The following is a 22,054-nucleotide window of genomic DNA, read 5'->3' as shown; positions in this document are numbered from 1 at the left end:
CACAGTGCTGTTTCCCGCAGATGACAACCGCTCCGTCCCTGCCGTGTCAGCCTCCCCCGAGCCAGACCCGAGGAGCTGCCGGCACCGGGGAAGCTACAAGGCGGCCGGGCGGCGTCAGGGGCAGCGTCTCCCCTAGGACAGGGGACAGAGAGTGCTCCCCACGCCCTACTCACCGCGACGGGTCGGCCGTGCTCTGGGCCGTCGGCGGCGTCGAGTCGCGGAGCCGAGGCCGGCGCGGCAGACGCCGGGGCGGCGGCGGGCGCCGGGGCCGGGGCAGCGGCCGAGGCGGGCGGCTGCCGGTGCTTGCCGGCGCGCTTGGCTTTGGCCTGGATGCAGCGCTGGTGCAGGGCGAAGGTGTGCTGGCGCTCGAGCTCCAGGCGCTCGGGCGACACGGCCTCGTAGCGGGCCTCGCAGGTGCTGTGGTGGCGCCGGCACAGCTCGATGCGCCGGCGGAGGCGCTCCATGACCGCGCTGTGCCGCGGCAGCGCGAACTCCGCCATGGGGCAGGTGGGCAGCACCATGGGCCGCGGGCTGCACGGGCCGGGCCCGGGGCGGGCCTCTCGGGGCCGACTGGCACTGCGGGCTCCGCTTCCCGCCGGCGGCCCGGCCGCCTCACGGCCGCGCCATGGCCCCGCGGGCTGCGGAGCGGGCTCGCGCGCGGCGGCGGGTCTTCCTCAGGCCCCGCTCGGCCCAACCCGGGCCGGCGCTCGCTGCTCACCTCAGGCTTCGGCCTGTCCCCGCCGCCCCGACCCCATTGTTTTCCGCGCCGCCGTCGCCGCCATCTTAAAATTGTTTTCAGGGCTCTCGGAAGAGGGCGGGACCCCGGCGGGCGACCCCGGCGTCACGGCTGATGAGCAGGCACGGCGGCCAATCAGAGCAGGCAGAGCGGGCCGCCCGAGGGGTGGGAGCGAGCACGCAAGAAGCGCGTTGGGGCTCCCGAGCCGAGTTTAAAAGGAACTCTCAAGTGAGGGGCGGAGGGAAGCCCCTGGGTTAGCTTGAGTGCCCGGCATACGGCCAAGTGTGACTGACGGGAGCCGGTCCTAAACGCCACCCTTCTCCGGCAGGCCTTTCCGGGCCCGCGGAGGAAAGGGGCCATCCGGTGCAGCGTATCGTTAACTGCCTAACCCAGACGCGCCCGCCTGGCACTACAGCGCTTCACCAGTTTCTTCCCCTGCAGCCTTTTTGAGTTGTTTCCATCAACTCAAAAGTAGCCACGCTTTTTCAATGTCAGCTGTTTTTCCACCGCATTCCTCACGTCCAGCCTCATCATTGGTCGTTATTGTCCACGAGTGAGCTGGAAGCAGCTTCCTCTTGCACCATTCTGAATCACTGTCAGTTTCCACTTGATATAAAAGTTTGAGCAAGTTTCAAAAGTACTACTTAAAAAACTTAAAAAAAAAAAAAAAAAGCCGCAGCAGATGTTAAGAGGATTCTGGCTCCATTACTGGGGACTAGAACTGTAAAGGCTGAAGCTTCAGCCAAAAAACAAGGAGCCTGGCGGGCCATTAAAGGATGGTGGCTTAGGTAAGATTGAGTCACTCAACAAAATCCAACCAGAGACAATTACGTTTAGTATTATAACCAGTAGGCATAAGGGGTGGGAGACCGGGTGGGTGGGGGTGAGGAACAGGAGCAATGACTCAGTACTAAAACTAGGTAACTAAGCCTACGTAGGCCCAAGAGGTAGGGGATAGTCATGGGCAACCTAACTGCTAAAAAGTTAAATAGGAGGTGCCAGGACCACCACCAGTTCAAACATTTGTTACAGTAACTTTTTGCTAGGGCCCACAAAAATATTTTATTTTAAAATCAGAAGGGGAAAAAAAAGTTCTTACGTAATATGTTTTTATACCAATGCTGTAAAAAAATAAATACAAGAGGCTCAAGTCAAAAGTGTCCAGAGCTCATGAAGCCCACATAAATGGTTCTGGGTTTTTTCCCTCCAGTCTTCAAACATATACTTTACATTAGAATTAAACTACTTTCTAATAGGGGAGAGAATAGTCACTAAGAGTACTACACTATGTATACTTCCCTTCCAGCGAGGAATCCAAAAGCCTTAGCACATATTTAAGAAGTTTTGACCTAACTTCAAAAACATCCTTGAAATAGTACGTGAAAGGTAAGTCTGATTCTGAACAGACATTCTCTAATAAAAATTAAAAGTTCAATGGCTCCCCATACATCAAAGAATGTTATCATAAAAATCTTAAGAAAAAAAAAGGGGGGGTGCTTGCCTGGCTCAGTCAGTTATAGCTCCGCCTTCAGCTCAGGTCATGATCCCAGGGTCCTGGTATCAAGCCCAGTGTCTGCCTCCTTGCTCAACAGAGACCCTGCTTCTCCCTCTCCCACCCCACCTGCTGCTTGTGGTCTGTCAAATAAATAAGTAAAATCTTAAAAAAAAAATTATCTACAAGTTACTGCTCCCTCCCCCATTTCTGAGCTGCCATCCTTACTCTACAACAGGAAATGCTGACCCGCAATCCAGCAGAGAAAGAATGCCCAATCTACACTGAATTGACTGGATCAAATCCACACGGTGACATGAAGTAATTACTCAACTATCCACATTTTCTGCAGTGTAACACTTGACTTGGAAGTTACTATGAAGAAGTTCAGTCAAAAGCAGACACTTAACACAGGGCTTTAATGTAATACCATTTAGTGACGTGACAATTTGAGAAAAATGGAGAGTATTTTGTGGATAAGAGAAATTGAGGAACACATCTGATGGAGTGGGATTTTACAACACTGTGACAAGACAGCCAGCATAGAAAACTATTAATTTAAGTGCATTTTAAGAGCTAAATACTGCTGGTCATTCATTAATGTGTCAGACATTTAATCGGAAGGGTGCACCTTCAACAAGAGAAAACCAAGAAAATATTTTTTTTTCTTTCTTTCTTCCTTTTTTTTTTTTTTTAAACAAACTTTGCTACTAAATAATCCCAGAAAAGCAAATGAATCTTCTAGCTTGTACTTGTCATTCCACAGATCAGCTGGAAGAAACTGTTAGGTGAGATAGGAAGGCAGGTTTCTGGAAATGCAATAATCCCACACATTTGCTTCAAGGAGAAACCTGCAGACATATTTTCAGGTCTTGCTAAGTAACTGTTTATTTGCACTCAATACATTTGGGAAAGTCTGCTACATAGCTAAGGTCACTGTGACCACATAACAACAGATGAAAAGGATAAAGCACGGAACAGCAAGAAAAATTCATCCCACCCTCCTAAGAATTTCAGTGAACCAGTAAAAAATTGAAGATAAACAAAATAAACAGATACAGCCTTCATCTTTTACGAATATACTTCCTCCCCAAATCTCCCCAATATAAACACTTTGGAGTGTTTATATATTCAGTGCAAGAAACAGTGTCATCGGTACATTTGAAACACCTCTGAAGAAAGAATAAAGCTAAAACAATTCTGAATACATTTCAGTGTGGTGTAATAATGATATTACACTAGAGTGATGGGGGAGAGGCTCTGATAGCACCCATCTGCATTCCACATGAAATAAACAAATCTAAGATCACTTTTTAAAGAATTCTACAAGCCACATACCCAAACAAAAAATTTTTTTTTCAACAGGACTGCTTTATCATGTAATTTAAGACACAAATGTTACATGAACTGCAAATGAAGACTTAAAAAGTTAGCAGCTTAAAAAAAAAAAAATCAGATAATTCATGCTGTATGTCACTCCTCCCATAAATACTTTTAGCCTGTGTTCAATTACAGTCAATTCTGAATTGGCTCACCTCTGGCTTAGACTTCTCAAGTCTTTACACAGAGTAAAAAGAAATGGATAAAGATGAAAGACAGTATTCTATCCTATACTTTGACCCTGGAAAGGTGTGGGTCTGCTTAAAAAAGGAAGAAGAAACACTTAATCACAATAAAGCTTAACACTATGCGGAGCGTATAATCATTTTCAGCGACGGACTGCAAGCTGCGCTGTGAAGAAAATGCATAGCAGAGGAAAAAGCTGGGGATCTGGAGCAACAGGGAAGGAAACAGTGTCAACACAGTGGAAGTGATGAAAACATCTGCATCTACTTGGGAGCCCCCATGCCCTGGGAGCATTCCTTAAACAGCCCCCTGCTCCGGATGGCTGGCGCCCAGACTCCCCCAGTTTGGGAAGCATGACTGCCCGCGTGCCACCTTATGCCACTTCCTCCACTGACTACAAAGCTGTCTGGGAACCGAGCTGTTCCAAGGGCAACAGAACACACGCACTGTATGGTCTAACCAACATCAAGAGGAAAAATTTCTTCTTTCTGTATGTCTATTTTTAATACAACTGAAACAGAACCTTTACATAAATTTGGGCTTCCATCCAGTCCATCTCCTCAGTTTCCTCAGGAGGAACTGGGCGATGGAAGCAAGCAAAACAAGATTATAACCACAAACGACTGCACTTTCAACATGATTATCAATTTTAAGGGACAGAGAACACTTGAATGTTTTGTAATACCAAACTTAAAAAACAAATTTCGTTCTAAAAACTGCAATTCATCCCCCTAGCATTTCTAAAGGTTGGTGTTATTTCTGCCCGGACAGATTAATATATTAAATTAAGCCAAGATTTTAAAGACTGGCAAAGTTCTATCACTCTATTTTAAAAAACAAAGATGTTTAAAAACAAAAACGAAAACAAAATACAAGTTAGTTGCTTCATGTTACATTTCACAACCATTAATGTTATATGCTTTCTTTCTACAGACACAGGGTCCTTTATGTCACAACTGCAATTACTGACTGCTTAGATGTTTACAATTACACGGGCTAGTGTTCGACTGGAGCCTGTCGATGGTGACGTCTGGAGGTTTTCTGAGTTTCAACCTAAGGTGTGCCAGGCCCTCGCCTAGGACCACGCTTGCAGGGAAAGGGGAAGGAGAGGAAATCACAGATCAAGTTCTTAAGACTGTTTCACTCTCTTCGTGGCTTTCTGTTTCTTGGTGATCTATTCAAAATTTCATCCTCCTGTTGGTTGAAAAAATAAGAAATTCACTATAATTAGCAATGCTTTAAATAAGTGAAAACTTCACCAAGCTTTCAAGATCAGCCAGGCTGAGGGTAACCCATCTGCAGCAAAAACAAGAGAAGAAAAACGATTAGAAGAAAATGTACCAGAAACAATGGTGTTCTCAAAGGCAGCAGGGTTCTGCATGCTCTAATTTTGTCTGTACTGTTTTCTGTAAACATCCACTTTCCTCAATCTAACCCATCAAAATTTTCTTTAAAAGGGACCAGATGCCCTGCTTTCCCACGTGATCTTGCTCAATCCTGAATAACCTACTGGCCTGTGGGCACATTAGCCCCATTCTGAGGCTGAGAAAGCTAGGATCTCAGGGAATGGAAAACTGTCCCCGCTGCCCCCACACAGCACTCAAGACTGTAAGCCCAGGGCTCCTTGTACTCTACAGAGCAACTTCTATTTTGTGAGGAAGATTGGGGAATATAAAATACATGTGTGAGACTGGTCCCTACCTGAAAGAAGTACATCTAGTTCAAAGTCTACATTGTAATTGAGAAGAATATAGCCACAGAAGGTATCAACAGCATTGACCTTTATCGTTGGAGGGGCAGTTGGAGAAGCTGGTATGGAAACTGGGTAGGATTTTCGAGGAAGGAGCAGACTGAAACAGAGCAGTGCTTGCAAAAGGGCCCCAAGAAAGATGTAGATTATTCTTTCCCTCATACATCCTACTATTCAGTCCACCCAAAATCTGTACCCAGAAGCCCAGTGAGTTCTCACACTCTCCTCTACCCCTGCTCATAGCCACCATTATCTTGCCTGCATTATCACAGCAGCCTCCCAACTGGTCTCATTGATTCTCCCCGGTCTGTAGAAAACACAGCAGCCCGCGTAATCAGATCCTGTCACTCCTGTGCCCCAAAGCCTGCAATGGCTGCCCATTTCACAAGCAGAAGCCAAGCCCACACCACCACCTGGGATGCCCCACCTAATCTGGAGCCTTCCCCACCCCCGACTCTACTGACCCACATGGTCTTCTAGACTACTACTTCAGGCCTCTGAGCTGGCTGTTGTCTCTGTAGGAATATTTCTTCCCATGGACATCTCTACAGCAAAGCCCTTTATCTCTTTTAAGTCGGCCCCAGGGTCACCTCTTCAACAAGGCCTACCATTTCTAACACTGCACCCCACCCCACCTCCAGTACTTCCAATACCTTTTCCTGTTCTACTTTTATTTTTCACAGCCTATCACTTCCTAACATATTTACTTCATTATAATGCCTACTGCTTGTTGTCAGTTTCCTCCCACTGGAATTTAGACTCCCCAAAGGAAGGGTATCTTTGTCTTTGTTCATGGACAATGTGAGGCCCATAACGGGCACTCCATAAATACTTGCTGAATGAACAAATCCATGAACAACAGGGACAAAAATTTTAGAATACAATAAAATCCTTGTTCAAGAAATACTTTTTTCCCCCTCCTAACCACTAGACCACCAGGGAAGGAAATACTTTTTCAGGGCACAGAGAGGAGAGAGAAAGGAGACAGTGTTGGATAATAACCTGAATCTGAAGTTACCATCTTCGCAAACACGTTATTGGTTTTCCCCTGAAACCTTCTGCTTACTCCAGAAAATCCATTACAGCAGAGAAAAATACTTCTGAGATTCAGATGTAGTTTAAAATGATCCAAGGAGGAGTGCCTGGGTGGCTCAGTGGGTTAGAGCCTCTGCCTTCAGCTCAGGTCGTGATCCCAGGGTCCTGGGATCGAGCCCCATGTCGGGCTCTCTGCTCAGTGGGGAGCCTGCTTCCTCCTCTCTCTCTCTGCCTGCCTCTCTGCCTACTTGTAATCTCTGCCTGTCAAATAAATAAATAAAATCTTAAAAAATAAAATAAAATAAAATGATCCAAGGAAATGCATCCCTATGTTGCTAAGAATTCTACTTTTAAAAAATTAATCCTCATGAATTTTTTTCTTACTGCCACAGCCCATGAAAATTATCCTCTGAAAATAAGCTCCTACTTAAATGCACCTTCCCTGAGCTGCTTGGGCTAGAAAATGTACTCCCCCCCTGCTGTTACCTCTACTTTAGGTTTCCTGTCATCCTCCTCCTGACTGGCAGTGCCTCCGTCTTCTTCAGCATCACTTTTCTGCTTCTCTTCTGAGACAGAGATCAAAAAACAACAAGATAGGCAAAACCTTGTACTTGTTTTTGACTAGACTAGCAGCCTTAGAACACACTTCTGGAGTCTAGGGCAATCTTTTTCGTCACTCGTTTCTGAGTTTGAAACACCTTAGGGTCTTGCTTAAAGCAGATATTCTGGGGTCTACTTACCAAGCTTTTCTTCGCCCTCCTCCTCCTCATCTCCCTTGTCCTTTTCCTCTTCCTTTTCTTCTTCTTCCTCCTTCACATCTGGTTGAGGAGCATCGGTCTTCTTATACTCCACAGGACTGGACTGTTTCTGAAATAGTCCCCAAAGTGCAACAGTTTTGTTCAGGTTTTTATGTACTACATTATCATGTAATTACTGAATGCCTAAGAGCAAAGTTCTGCATGAGGCCCTATACTGGCATAGATAAATAAAAGTACTAAGATAAATAAAAGTATAAAGTATTCCCACCCTGTGAGCTTTCTCTTCAGTGAGTGTGTGTGTGGGTCAAAGGCAGAAGGAAGAGTAAGAATAAAGGGGTGAGGCAGGATCATGCAGATCTAAATACTCAAGATGACTGAGGCACAGACACACAGACAGAAGCGTGGTGGGGGAGAAGGCTGAAAAAGGAACTTTGGGGATCAGGTTACAAAACATATCAAATGCAAGGTGAAACACAATCCTCATTTAATAGAAGTAGAGTGCCTAAACAGAATATTCTCTCCTGGTTTCTGGATTGCATATAACAAAGACTAAACAAGAAAAACTTTAAAATAAGGCTGGATTATCCCCACGTGTTTTTTGGGGGGAAGGGTAGGGATAATGAGGGAAGAATGGATAATGAAAAAAAATCAAAGACTGAATTATGAAGCATATGGATACAAACAACTACACCAAGGAGGAAAAGCAGGTTTGGGCCCAGATGGCTGGTTTTATATCTAAGTTGTTGGGTTTTTTATTTTTGTTTTCTAGAAAACTTCTGCCAAATAGTAGGGAAGAGTAATACACCAGGCTAAAACACCAGTAGAAACTGAAGGCCTGTAAAGCCTGCTCCCATCTGGGCACCATAAATGCCCAGTGAGAGCAGTGAATAAGGTTTCAGATGTGGCCCAGTCATTACTGAGAAAACCTCAGGCAATAGATCTTATACTAATATAAAAAGAGTTCTTTTTTAAAAGTGACTAACAGAAAAGCTCATACCTTTCCAGAGCAGCAGAAGAGGATAACAAGAAACACGGGGAGAGCTACAGTCAAAATGTAGACCACCCAGAGCCATGGGCGTTCCTCTGCGGCCTCAATCATCTGCCCCACTACACCTGGCTGAAAAACAGGACAGAACAGATTTCAGGTCCTTGGTTTTGACACCAAATATAGGCTGCACTGTTTCACTTTTAATTTCTGCACATCACTACTCAGGCTCCTCCTCTGTCAAAGAGTTCAAGCCAAGATAATCATACAACCTGAAAAGGAAGTAAGAGAAAAGCCTCCATTTCCTCCCCTACTCTTATCATTAAGGTGATTTCCCTTTCAGAGATGTGAATGCAGGTTTCTTAATCATCTGCTAGGGGCCCCCTTAACCTCAGGGCCAGTGAATGAAGAATTTCTTGATCTCAGAAATCTCTGGCTCTCCCACTCACAGCTTGGTCATGTGGCCAAACTGGGGGAAAATTATGTGTACTGGTAAATCAAGATTCAACATTTAAGAATGCATTAAAATACCCTAAATGGCTAATTTCTTAAATCATGTTTTATCACATTAATTAAAAACAAAACAAAACACACCCTACCCATAACACAAATAGGGAATCTAAAAAGCCATTACATTAGACTAATGAAATCATGTCCAAACACCCAGTATTTTGTATTTAGCAAGCATCTGGTCACATATTTTATGCCAATATTCTCAAATAGGGGAAAAGACAAATCTTATAAGATAGGCTGCCATAAAAGAAAAGATTTGTCACCAGCAATAACAGATATAAATGCATGAGAAGCAAGTGAGAACAAACCTCGGCAGCACCGTCAGCAGCTTTCTTCAGACCCCATCCATCGTTGGCCCAATCATCAACTACTCTTCGATCCCCACAAACAATGAAGTTGTCAAAAAAAATGTCTGAGGTCATGGACCACAGTTCCAAACCAATAGCACTAAAAGGAGTCATTTTGAAAGGTTCCAGATCTTCAAAGAAATCCGGATTTGGAATTTTCCGGGGCTTCCAGATTCCCTGGAGAAAAAAGTAGTTTTTAAAACATTTCAGATAATGAACAACACAAATGTGTGGTGAACCTAAATAAGAATTAAGATGAATTCTGCATGATCAACGAAGGTAAGTGCTGACTTTGCAAAATGTAACTGAGTACCAGGGAATAAACGATGAAGATGTCTGGACTCCCAACTACTTTCAATTTCTAACCTCAGCCCTGACCTTGACCCAAACCAACACCTGCTCTGCCTGGCATATTCCAACAAACTCTTATCAACGAACAGCCTTGAACAAGCACAGGCTTGCTCAGTGGTGATCTGCAATGTATGTGACCATCAACCAGCAAGTGTACTTCTTGATAACTAGCTAGAAGAATAGTTACCACACATACCCAGACATGTGCAGGGTTGAACACTGCAGCAAAGACTCTGAGAGCAAACATGGGTGGAAAGCAATCCACCCAAATGACCATCCACAGAAGAGCTAAAGGGCTGGGTTCCCCCCCCCTTTTTTAAAAATTAACATATTATGTATTATTTGCCCCAGGGGTACAGGTCTGTGAATCATCAGACACACATATTTCACATCACTCACCATAGAGCACATACCCTCCCCAATGTCTATCCCTACCACCCCCTTCCCCTCCAGCAACCCTCAGTCTCAGTCTGTTTCCTGAGATTAAGAGTCTCTTATGGTTAGTCTCTCTCCTGACCCCATCTTGTTTCATTTTTTCCCTCCCTACCCCCCCACAACCCCCTGCCCTGCCTCTCAAATTCTTCGTATCAGAGATCATATAATTGTCTTTCTCTGATTGACCTATTTCACCTTAGCATAATACCCTCTAGTTCCATCTACACCATTGCAAATGGCAAGATTTCATTTCTTTTAATGGCTTTATAGTGTGTGTGTGTGTGTGTGTGCCACATGTTTATCCATTCATCTGTTGATGGACATCTAGGTTCTTTCCATAGTTTGGCTATTGTGGGCATTGCTGCTATAAACGTTCGGGTGCACGTGCCCCTTCGGATCCCCACATTTGTATCTTTAGGGTAAATACCCAGTAGTGCGATTGCTAGGTCATAGGGTAGCTCTATTTTCAACTTTTTGAGGAACCTCCATACTGTTTTAGAGAGTGGCTGTACCAGCCTGCATTCCCACCAACAGTATAGGAAGGTTCCCCTTTCTTCACATCCTCACCAGCATCTGTTTTGATTTGTATTTCTAAAGGGACATTTTACTTAAAGGGCTATTTTAATTTATTTTATTGCTTGACTGCACAACTAAAAATACACTTACAAACAGAAATGTATACACACAGTATAGGCACAGAGACATACACTCATACCTTACATTATAATGGAGGACAGGGATGCCTGGGTGGTTCAGTCGGCTGAACACCTGACTCTTGATTCGGGCTCAGGTTGTGATCTTGGGGTCTTGAGATTGAGCCTGATGTCAGGCTTCATGCTCAGAGTACAGTTGGCTTAACATCTCTCTCCCTCTCCTACCCCTCCCACTGCATGCTTGCTCGCCTGCTCCTCCCTCTCCGAAATAAATATTTTGTGAAAAATAGGATATAATAAAGGGGGAAAAAGTCAAAATTAACGATGACAAGTCATCTAAGACAGAAACTGAGGAGACCAGGGTCTCAGTGGTCACCATCTGTATGCCTAGCATTTTGTTTGCACCTCTCAGTCTTTTCACAGCTGAGATACCGAAGCGAAGCACTGAGCGGATTCGCAGTCAGGGAGCCCCCTCCCGTCTCCACGGTCTATGCCACTGATCGCCATCCCACCAATCGCCAGTTTGGATCCAGTGGCTGTGACGCCCCTACCACACGACAGCAGGCTGCCTAAATCACAAGTTTCTGTTTTTCTTTTCTGATTTTAAACACAAGCTACAAAGCAATCATGAAACCTCTTTCCAGTCCCTAGGTTTATTTTTTCCAACGCTTAACATATAAGCTCTCTCTCAATTCCGAAGTTTGGGGTTTTTTGTCTTTTTTTTTTTTTAAGCTGGGCGGGGAGCCTCATGCACCACCCTGACTCTTGAGACCTAAGCCCAAATCAAGAGTCGGACTCTCAACTGACTGAGCCACCCAGGCGCCCCTGAAGTTTGTCTTTAATTCAATTGTTTGAATACAGTGATCAACCACGGCCGCCTCCCTATAGACAAAACTTCTCTCCAAACAAACAGATTAATGAGGCAACTCAACCATGAGGAGGCACACACCTGGTAGTTAGGATTGTCAATCATGGGAGGCTTCCATTTGCCCTTATAATTAGGGTTGTCAATCATAGGTCGCTGCCAGACACCACACCCAGGGGCCGACTCACACTTGGGGTTGGCAATCTGAGGAGCCTCCCATTCTCCATCCATGTCTTCATCCCTGTGGAGGTAGAAACCAATTACAAACAGATTCTGTGATGCAGGACTAGGACGGCCGCGCCAAGACTCCCCTGAAGTCCTGCAGTAATGCTTCTAGGGTCACACTGTGTCACCAGAGTATCATTTTGTACCTGCATTTCCAGTAACAAGGGTTTTTCGGGATAGATGCCTTCAAAACCACCACATAATTAAATCTGTTGAGCCCTACACTTAAATTGGACACCTGGCTATCTTTAATCAGTAACTTTTATGTCAATAAAAGAGCAGGCAATTTAAGAAGTTCACCGAAGGTCTTACCAGTCCTCTGGCTTCTCTGCGTCTGGATCAGGTACATATTCGGGCTCATCGTCTAACCAGCCTTCAGGCTTTGAAGCGTCCTCATCTGGAATTTTAGCAGGTGCATCTTCATCCCTTACACACAACAGAAAAAGCCAGTCAGGACACAACACTGGCCAAAGAGTTACAGTGTGATCCCACATTATAACTCTGAAACAGGGGCAATCTGGAAATATTTTGGTCGTGCTTACTCTCAAGATTTAAAATAACTCCTTCTGGAAAACAGAAGGGAGTAATTCATTCATCTGACAGTGGTCTAGTATTCAGAATAGATAAGAGAGCTCTTACAATTCCATAAAAAAGACAACCCAACTTAAACACTGGCAAAGGATGTGAAAAGACATTTCTCCAAAGATACACAAAGGGCCAATAAGCACATGAAACGACGTTTAACATCGTTAGCCATTGGGAAAATGCAAATCAAAACCACAATAAAGGGGCGCCTGGGTGGCTCAGTGGGTTAAAGCCTCTGCTTTCAGCTCAGGTCATGATCCCAAGGTCCTGGGATCGAGCCCCACATCGGGCTCTCTGCTCGGCAGGGAGCCTGCTTCCTCCTCTCTCTGACTGCCTCTCTGCCTACTTGTAATCTCTGTCTGTCAAATAAATAAATAAAATCTTTTTTTTTTTTTATAAACCTTTTTTTTTTTTTAAAGATTTTATTTATTTATTTGACAGAGAGAGATGACAAGTAGATGGAGAGAGAGGCAGGCAGAGAGAGAGAGACGGAAGCAGGCTCCCTGCTGAGCAGAGAGCCCGATATGGGACTTGATCCCAGGACCCTGAGATCGTGACCTGAGCCGAAGGCAGCGGCTTAAACCACTGAGCCACCCAGGCGCCCTAAAATCTTAAAAAAAAAAAACCCACAATAAAATATCACTTCACACCCACTAGGATGGCTATAAGAAGGACTATAAGAGGGACGCCTGGGTGGCTCAGTTAGTTGAGTGGCTGCCTTTGGCTCAGGTCATGATCCCAGGGTCCTGGGATCGAGTCCCACATTGGGTTCCTTTCTTGGCAGGGAGCCTGCTTCTGCCTGCCTCTCTGCCTGTGCTTGCTCACTCTCTCTCCTTCTGTTTCTGACAAATAAATTAAAAAAAAAAAAAAAAAAAAAAAGAAGGACTATAAGATGGCTATAAGAATGACTGCTAAAAACAAGTGCTGGTGAGTATGTGGAGATCTTGTAATGTCACTGGCGGGAAAGGAAAACGGCAGCAATTCCACTCTAAGACAATGAAAACGTGGAACCACCCAAACACCTGTAATGACTGTTCATAGCAGCATGATTCATAACCATTGCTAAAAAAACCACCTAAACGTCAGTCAACTGGGGCCTGGATAAAGTGTGGTGGTATCTACATGACGGAGTGTTACTAGCTCAGAAAAAGGAATGAAGTATCGACACACACTTCAACATGGATGAACCCTGAAGTCATTATGCCAAGCACAGAAGCTAGATACAAAAGGTCATATATTACAGTACATGGATGTCCAGAATAGGTTAATCTAATAGGTTAGTAGTTATGTCCAGAACAGGTTAACCCAGGGAGACAGAAAGAGGTGGATTTTAGTATGTGAACAATAACTCATTTACTTTTTTTTTTTTAAGATTTTATTTATTTATTTGACAGAGATCACAAGTAGGCAGAGAGACAGGCAGAGAGAGAGAGAGGGAAGCAGGCTCCCTGCCGAGCAAAGAGCCTGATGTGGGGCTCCATCCCAGGACCCTGGGATCATGACCTGAACCGAAGGCAGAGGCTTTAACCCACTGAGCCACCCAGGCGCCCCTCAAACATTTATTCTTAAAAGAAAAGTTCATCAAGAAGTAGCTAATTTCAAAGTTTTATGCAAGCATTATGAAACAGAGCCCATATTAACTGGTAAGCAAAGACATCTTCTATCCTCTGCCAAGATTATGCTTTTGACCCATGCTTGTTTTAAATTAATTGCATGAGAACACTGCAGAACACTGTACAACATTCAGCTGGCCCTTTTAATGAAGCTGAACATTCACACTCTCACCCCCAAAATAAAACAGCTAGTTAAGGAGTACGATACTGAAATAGGCAGAGTCCAGGTCTACGCGTTTATTCAGTGTTTATTGTAGTGTAGCATAAAAATTCAGGTACACATACTTTAGGGAAGGAAAAACATCAGCTAGAATTTAACTGCTCTTTGTCACTTTCTGACATTTCTAAAAGTTACTGGATCATAGTCCCAACATGGCCACACATAAGAGTATAACCTTGCCTGTTTTCACTTTTCATCACTCTCCAATTCGTACCCAACAAGAAAGGCTATACAGCATATACTCAAGTTCACTCACACATGCCAAGCTCACTCCTACCCCTCTACTTACTGCACATGTTGTTTTTCCTCAGCTGGGAGTACCATTCCCCATCTTCACCATTTGCCTGACTCCTTACCCCATTTCCAAGTCTCAGTCTGACCTCCTTGCTCAAGAAACTGGCCCTGGACTAGGAATAGCTGGTGCTCTCATCACTCACTAATACCTACTACCAGATCACTCACCACACGCACACCGACCTTATCTGCCTGCCTCACAACTCTACTGGGAGCTGTGTGGGCAGCTGGTATCCCTGTGGCTTTGTCTTCCACTGCCCAATACAGAGCAGAGGAGCCTTGAGTGTTGTTTAAATGGGAAAAAGGTTATTATACAAATTAAAGTTTAAAATTTAGGGCACCAGCATGGCTCAGTTGGTTAAGCTTCTGCCTTTGGCTCAGGTCATGACCTCAGGATCCTGGGATGGAGCCCCACTTCACACTCCCTGCTCAGCAGAGTCTGCCTCTCCCTCTCCCCCGACCCCTCCTCCCCACTTGTGTATGTGCATACATGCGTTCTCTATCTCTCTCTCTCAAATAAATTAAATAAATTAAATAAAAGAAATAAATTCAAGCAGAGCCCGATGCAGGGTTTGATCCTGGGACCCTCAGATCATGACCTGAGCCAAAGGCAGATGCTTAATTAACTAAGCCACCCAGGTGCCCCCAAAATCTTTTAAAAAATAAATTAAATAAAATTTCAAGATTTTTAAAGGTTTTTTTTTTAAATTTATTTATTCATTTGGCAGAGAGAGAAAGAAGGGGAAAGCAGGCTCCCTGCTGAGCCAAGAGCCCAATGTGGGGCTCGATCCCAAGACCCTGAGATCATGACCTGAGCTGAGGCAAAGGCTTAACCCACTAAGCCACCCAGGCGCCCCATAAAATTTCAAGACTTTTAAATGTGAATTCATAAAAGCCCTGGAAAGGCCAAGTGAAGAAAGGTTCTGCTACAAACCCACCATGTTCCCACAGGCAAACTCAATCATCAATTTCAGCATTTTGTGGCTTGTAAAATGGTATTAGGCAATCGAGATGATCACTATGGCCCCTTTTCAGCTATAGTGGTCTCCATTTTTCCTACCATTTAGAGAGCACCATAGAATATTGAAATTATGAGATCTTAGCCAACATCAGTTGCTTAAGCCACGTGGAACATATGAAATGCTGCACTGTGAAGACTCACCAGTCATCCGGTTTGACAGCATCAGGATCTGGTATTTTTGGTCTTTCATCCCAATCCTCAGGCTTCTGGTCTTCTGGGTCCTCAATCTCACGTGAAGGATTTACAGGAGGAGTCATGTCATTTAGCAAATTTCCACTATTCACAACAGACTGGTCCACTAATATTTCAAAACTATTATCTGGATTCAAGACTGAAAAAAATTAAATGCAATTTAAAAAAAATAAATCAACCACTCATTTCCCAAGTTCTCTTTTCCACAGCAGAAGATCCTATTTCTTTCTTTCTTTCTTTTTTTTTTTTTAAGATTTTATTCATTTATTTGACAGAGAGAGATCACAAGCAGGCAGAGAGGCAGGCAGAGAGAGGAGGAAGCAGGCTCCCCGGTGAGCAGAGAGCCCATTGCAGGGCCCAATCCCAGGACCCTGGGATCATGACCCGAGCCGACGGCAGAGGCCTCAACCCACTGAGCCACCCAAGCGCCCCAGAAGATCCTATTTCTAATAGGAAATGGAAGCACAGAGTAATGACCTCAAGGTGTCAGAGTCAGAAGACGGTCTTGAAGCCTTATGTAGTTAACCCTCTCTTCCTTATCTGTAAATCATAAATGCTAGTTCCTCGGGATTTTAAAACTAAAGCAAATGACACAAAAAATTTAAAGTTGCAGAAGACTTCACTTATGGACATTAAAAACATCAAAACTCATGCAATAATGGTCTGACACAAATGGTTACACACCAATCAACAGGCAAATAAGTTTATTTATTATAACCACCACCCCTCAACAAGAAAAGCCCATTTCCTCATTTTTTGAACTGGTACTACTACCATCTATGTTACCAAAATTTCCAATCAAACAAGCGTTTGATTGTATATATTAAACCACATGTCTACTTATGGTTGTACTTTTGAGTCCAGTGGAACTTTAAATCCATAAACATATCTGAAGTGAGACTTCCTCTAAAGCCTGGATCCCATACCTAAATGTCTCATTGGCAACTGACTAGGTCCCAGCACATCCAGAATACTATGGAAAGCAGGGAGCACCTATGCCACTGGCCTCAGTGATAATGAAGGCCAGCAACGTTGTCAGTCATATGTGCTCTCATAAGAGATATTCTTAAACCTTTGAGAAGAGAGTAAGTGGAATACAGCACGTTAAACTTTTTTTTTTTTTTAAGAGAGAAAGCACATGCATGTGTGCAAGGAGAGGGGCAGAGGGAAAGGGAAAGAGAATTCTGAAGCAGACTCCCCACTGAGCATGGAGTCAGACTTGGGGTTTAATCCCACGACCCCAGATCATGACCTGAGCTGACATCAAGAGCCAGCTGCTCAACCAACTGAGCCATCTAGGCACCCTAGCATTCAACTTTTTTTTTTTTTTTAAAGATTTTATGTATTTATTTGACAGAGAGAGATCACAAGTAGGCAGAGAGGCAAGCAGAGAGAGAGAGGAGGAAGCAGGCTCCCTGCTGAGCAGAGACCCTGATGCGGGACTCGATCCCAGGACCCTGAGATCATGACCTGAGCCAAAGGCAGCGGCTTAACCCACTGAGCCACCCAGGCACCCCTAGCATTCAACTTTTTTCTTTTTTTTTTAAAGATTTTATTTATTTATTTGAGAGAGAGAGAGAGAGAGACAGTGAGAGAGAGCATGAGCGAGGAGAAGGTCAGAGGGAGAAGCAGACTCCCCATGGAGCTGGGAGCCCGATGCGGGACTCGATCCCGGGACTCCGGGATCATGACCTGAGCCGAAGGCAGTCGTCCAACCAACTGAGCCACTCAGGCGTCCCAACAACTTTTTTTTTTTTTTTTTAAAGATTTTATTTATTTATTTGACAGAGAGAGATCACAAGTAGGCAGAGAGGCAGGCAGAGAGAGGAGGAAGCAGGCTCCCTGCCGAGCAGAGAGCCCGATGCGGGACTCGATCCCAGGACCCCGAGATCATGACCTGAGCCGAAGGCAGCGGCTTAACCCACTGAGCCACCCAGGCGCCCGTCCCAACAACTTTTAATAAAACACTACAAGTGTTTATACAGACACGGTCAAATACATATTACAATATTGATATTTCAAATAATTTTATTTATTTATTTTTTTTTTTAAAGATTTTATTTATTTATCAGAGAGAGAGAGAAGGGGAGAGAGCGAGCACAGGCAGACAGAATGGCAGGCAGAGGCAGAGGGAGAAGCAGGCTCCCTGCTGAGCAAGGAGCCCGATGTGGGACTCGATCCCAGGACGCTGGGATCATGACCTGAGCCGAAGGCAGCTGCTTAACCAACTGAGCCACCCAGGCGTCCCTCAAATAATTTTAAATGTAATTTTACTTTGCTTATTTCTAGCTTTTGAATTTTTATGGAGTATGTATTACTTCTGTTATAAAGAAAAAAAAAAAAAAAGCCCTGAATGGCTCAGTTGTTAAGCATCTGCTTTTGGCTCAGGTCATGATCCCAGGGTCTTGGGATCGAGCCACGCATTGGGCTCCCTGCTCAGTGGGAAGCCTGCTTCTCCCTCTCTCACGGTGTCTCTCTCTGTCAAATAAGTAAAAATCTTAAAAAAAAAAAAAAAAAAAGAAAAGAAAAGAAAAAAGGTGACTATACTCTTTAGGAGAAGAGGCCTGTGTATATATTCTTAAAGCAGCAGGAAAAGCTTCATTAAAATAAGAAACGCATTCCAGGGGCCCCTGGGTGGCTCAGGTTAAGCAGCTGGCTCTTGGTTTCAGCTCTGGACCTGGTCTCGAGTCCATTCCAGGCTCTGAGCTCAGTGCAGAGGATTTCTCTCTCTCTCTCTCCCCCTCTGCCCTTCCCCTCCCTTGCATGGTCTCTCAAAAATAAACAAATACATCTTTAATAATAAAATAAAAAATGCATTCCAATGTCCAACTGTCTAGGGATGTCCGGGTGGCTCAGTTGGTTAAGCATCTTGATCCTGGGATTGAGCCCGTACTGAGCTTTTTGCTCAGCAGGGAGTCTGCTTCTCGTTCTGCCCTACCATTCCCCTTGCCTGTGCTCTCTCTCTGACAAATAAAATCTTAAAAACACACATACACAAAAACCTCAACCATCCAGGTATTGAAGCATCCAAACTTTAACTGAAAGATAATTTGAAAACAAAAACAACATGTATTTCTATTGTAACCCATTATTCAACATGTTCTCAACAAGAAAATACACAATGGGAGAACATGAGGGGAATCAGCAAAGCTCTTTACGGAACATACAAGCTTACTTTAAGATGGTCTCAAACCCCACTTTTCAATTCAACCTATGGGAAAAGCAGCGTTTTTTTGCTGCTGAAAAATTAAGTTATTTTCACCACTATGATATTAAGTCAACAGAGACTCTTACTTGCAGACTACCATCTTCTCCAGATATGTAATCTTTAAACAGATGATAAGTGTACGGTGCCATAATACCCCCAAATTAATATGTTTTCTTACTTAATGTATAAAGATGTGTCTTCTTATCAGTAAAATAGGTCTTCAGATCTGCATCTGGCCTCTTAGCATGCTTTTCTTCATATATACCCGTTTTGGGGTTTTTGTGGCGGAAGATGAAATGCAATTTATAGTCTTCTCCACATTTATCTGGACCAAACATAATCGTATAAGGGGTCTTGTCGTGGAACTGATCCTACAGAAACAAAAATGAATTATTTTTAAGTGACTCAATCAAAGTGTTCAAAAGCAAACTTTCAAAATGTGCTATTTCCTCTAATAAAATCCCAGATAAATTTCTGGCACCTTAAAGAAAAAGCTGATTCATTTGTGAGGCTTATATAGATACCACTGAAAAGGAATAACCAGAAATTACCTGGGGAAACTTACATGAGGATATATGAAAGTACTTAAAAACAAAAACAAAACAGAGTAATGCATGTATCTAGATAGTTACTGCTTCTTACACAAAACAAAGTTTGCCAAAACTAAAAATTACACAGAGCAGAAGTCAGGGATAAGGCACAATGGCTTTGAAATTCACATCTCAAATAAAAAAGAAGCATCAAAGTCAATATTCCCAATCCTCTAAATATTTCAACAGTAGGAGAGGAGGCCTTCATTTTCCCAGGTCTTCCAAGATTCTCTTTCCTTTTCTCTAAGATTCTTAAAAGACAACTGTGGGTGGCCATATAAGGAAACAGGAAGGACGTACCAGGTTGAGTTCTGGGGTTTTGGAAAGCAGTTTCACGTAGGCACCACCACATTCTATTCCATTTTGGAAATTAACCTCATACCTGATTTCAAAGAGAAAACAAGAAAACCATAAGGCATTTTGAAAGATCAAATTTCTTTGACTAGTCTTGGTCACATGTTTCATCACAGGTCATATGTTTATGCTTAAGAAAAATTTCATCCTATTGAAGAACTTTTTTTAAAGTAATTTTTATACCCCATAGGGGCACTAATTCACACCCCAAGATCAACAGTCTCATGCTCTACTGAGTGCTCCTCATTTTCTTTTGCTTTTGAATGGCTGTTCAATCACCCCCAAAACATTAGTAAAATAAAATAAAACCTTAATGCAGATTCCCAGTATACACTTTTGACAAAATCCTGATCATTGGCCATCAGGAGAAAAGTAAGTCAATCTGTTTCAAACGAATTTACTGGGCAGGAAAAAAGTACTGGATTACAGGATGCTTAAATATACTGCAAACCTGCCACTGTGATATGTAATTATTCTTATAATTTCCTAAGATCTGGGAAGTTTCTATCAAGCAAACGTTTGACTCACTGAACAATGAGAGGCTTGGTATCAAACAAAAAGGGCTTGTTCAGTTTCGCAGAGATGGCATGATGCTTGGCCCGAGACATCAACACAAGCCCTTTATCACCTGGGAGCTTCGTTTCCTTCATTTCATCTACCTCCCACTTTCCTGCAAGACATCAGGAAAAAAAAAAAAAATCCACTCACTAATCATGGCTTTGAAGATCTCTTAAATGGTAACAAGCAAAACTCCAAGTCATGCACATCTATCATACTGGCAAATTTTTAACCTACTCCATTTACCTATGAGAGCTAGCCCATTAACCACACACATGTGATAAGTATTAGGATATGGTTTTTAAACCTGTAGCTTATTCACTTCATCTACACCTAGAAAGATCTTCCATTTAACACAGACACCAGCACAGGTGACACATTACTTCTCCATTTTATGATGTAAAGCTGTCCACAGGTCTAACCCTATGAACACACAGACAGCAAAGCTTCTAAGAGAAAAATCTTAAAATGTATACATACTATTTTCAGACCTGCCTTAAGATACACTATAGAAACCACACGTGAAGCCTCAGTCTGCTACTCTATGTAAATCAAATGGAACTCTCACCATCGTATTTGGCAATTTCATCATCAGTGTCATCCTTCTTGGCTTTGGATAAAATCCACCTGTAATTAGGACAAACCCCCAAATTAAGATTTAAATGCCAGCTGGCCTATGAAAAGAATGTAAATACTAACACAAGCAGCATCTACCAAGTCTTCCTAGTCTACTTAATCACTCTAGTATTTTCCGTTTTTTTTTTAAGATTTTATTTATTTATTTGACAGACAGAGATCACAAACAGGCAGAGAAGCAGGCAGAGAGAGGGGGAAGCAGGCTCCCTGCTGAGCAAAGATCCTGATGTGGGGCTCCATCCCAGGACCCTGAGATCATGACCTGAGCCAAAGGCAGAGGCTTAACCCACTGAGCCAGCCAGGTGCTCCTACTCTAGTACTTTCAACTTTTAAATCTGCCACACAGAAATACATACTATTCAACTCACAAACCTGTAAGAAAAAGTACCAAACCCATGAAATAATTCCACCTTTTTTTTTTTTAAAGATTTTTATTTACTGAGTGAGTGCGGATGCGTGGGAGGGAGGGCGAGAGAGAATCTGAAGCAGACTATTCACTGAGCATAGAACCTGCCGTGGGGCTTGACCCCATGAATGCGAGATCAGAACCTGAGCTGAAACCAAGAGTCAGATGCTTAACTAAAGTCACCAAGGCATTCCTCCACTTTTAAGACTCAAGAGAAAAAAACTTCTCAGTTCAAAAGAACAATATATAAGATCAAGGGGAAAAGAGAAATGGAAATTAGACCCACATATTCTAAAAAACTTTTCTAAATGGACACGTTCTAAATTCCATCTAAATGATGACAAACACTGGGGACATAAAATAGTTATAGTTAAGACATTTTACTATATAAAATGCTATCTGAAAAGGAATCCACTATCACATCTTACTTACATGATGCTTGCCAACAAGACATTTTTCCCCAAGAAACACTTACCCTGACAGGGTTCCTCTGTCAAAAGAATCAGCAAAATACACTTCCCCTGTTGGAACCGGAGCTTTATAGGTAACCTGTGTTAAATTTAAAAATGTATCAAAAATTGCAATTTTCAGCAGGATTCCCTTCTTAGTAAGATTTGCTTTCAGTTATCCCAAACTTTTTTTTTTTTTTTAATTTATTTATTTGAC

At 43.3% G+C, this 22,054-nt stretch overlaps 2 protein-coding genes across 5 annotated transcripts in view; both read right to left on the bottom strand.

Annotated features, from left to right (window-relative positions):
• Positions 1–829, bottom strand: part of MAML1 (mastermind like transcriptional coactivator 1) — a 44,959-nt gene extending 44,130 nt beyond the window's left edge. Inside the window, exon 1 of the mRNA XM_059416168.1 lies at positions 174–829. Within this exon, the coding sequence (XP_059272151.1) occupies positions 174–521 (348 nt within the window). The 5' untranslated portion in view covers positions 522–829. The remainder of the gene's footprint in view (positions 1–173) is intronic.
• Positions 830–2,628: 1,799 nt separating this feature from the next.
• The window catches only part of CANX (calnexin), a 37,977-nt gene continuing 18,551 nt past the window's right edge, over positions 2,629–22,054 (bottom strand). For all 4 annotated transcript variants that reach the window (XM_059416167.1, XM_059416166.1, XM_059416165.1 and 1 more), the window contains 13 exons: positions 21,864–21,937; positions 20,915–20,973; positions 20,317–20,458; positions 19,735–19,816; positions 19,023–19,215; positions 15,586–15,775; positions 12,024–12,137; positions 11,571–11,727; positions 9,144–9,359; positions 8,335–8,454; positions 7,320–7,446; positions 7,066–7,145; positions 2,629–4,988 (listed from right to left, as the gene is read on the bottom strand). In XM_059416167.1, the coding sequence (XP_059272150.1) occupies positions 4,935–4,988; positions 7,066–7,145; positions 7,320–7,446; positions 8,335–8,454; positions 9,144–9,359; positions 11,571–11,727; positions 12,024–12,137; positions 15,586–15,775; positions 19,023–19,215; positions 19,735–19,816; positions 20,317–20,458; positions 20,915–20,973; positions 21,864–21,937 (1,608 nt within the window). In that variant the 3' untranslated portion in view covers positions 2,629–4,934. The remainder of the gene's footprint in view (positions 4,989–7,065; positions 7,146–7,319; positions 7,447–8,334; positions 8,455–9,143; positions 9,360–11,570; positions 11,728–12,023; positions 12,138–15,585; positions 15,776–19,022; positions 19,216–19,734; positions 19,817–20,316; positions 20,459–20,914; positions 20,974–21,863; positions 21,938–22,054) is intronic.

This window comes from Mustela nigripes, chromosome 12, assembly GCF_022355385.1.
Source record: "Mustela nigripes isolate SB6536 chromosome 12, MUSNIG.SB6536, whole genome shotgun sequence".
Taxonomy (NCBI): Eukaryota; Metazoa; Chordata; class Mammalia; order Carnivora; family Mustelidae; genus Mustela; species Mustela nigripes.
Note: the sequence above shows the minus strand (reverse complement) of the source record. Positions and strands in the feature narration are given on the sequence as shown.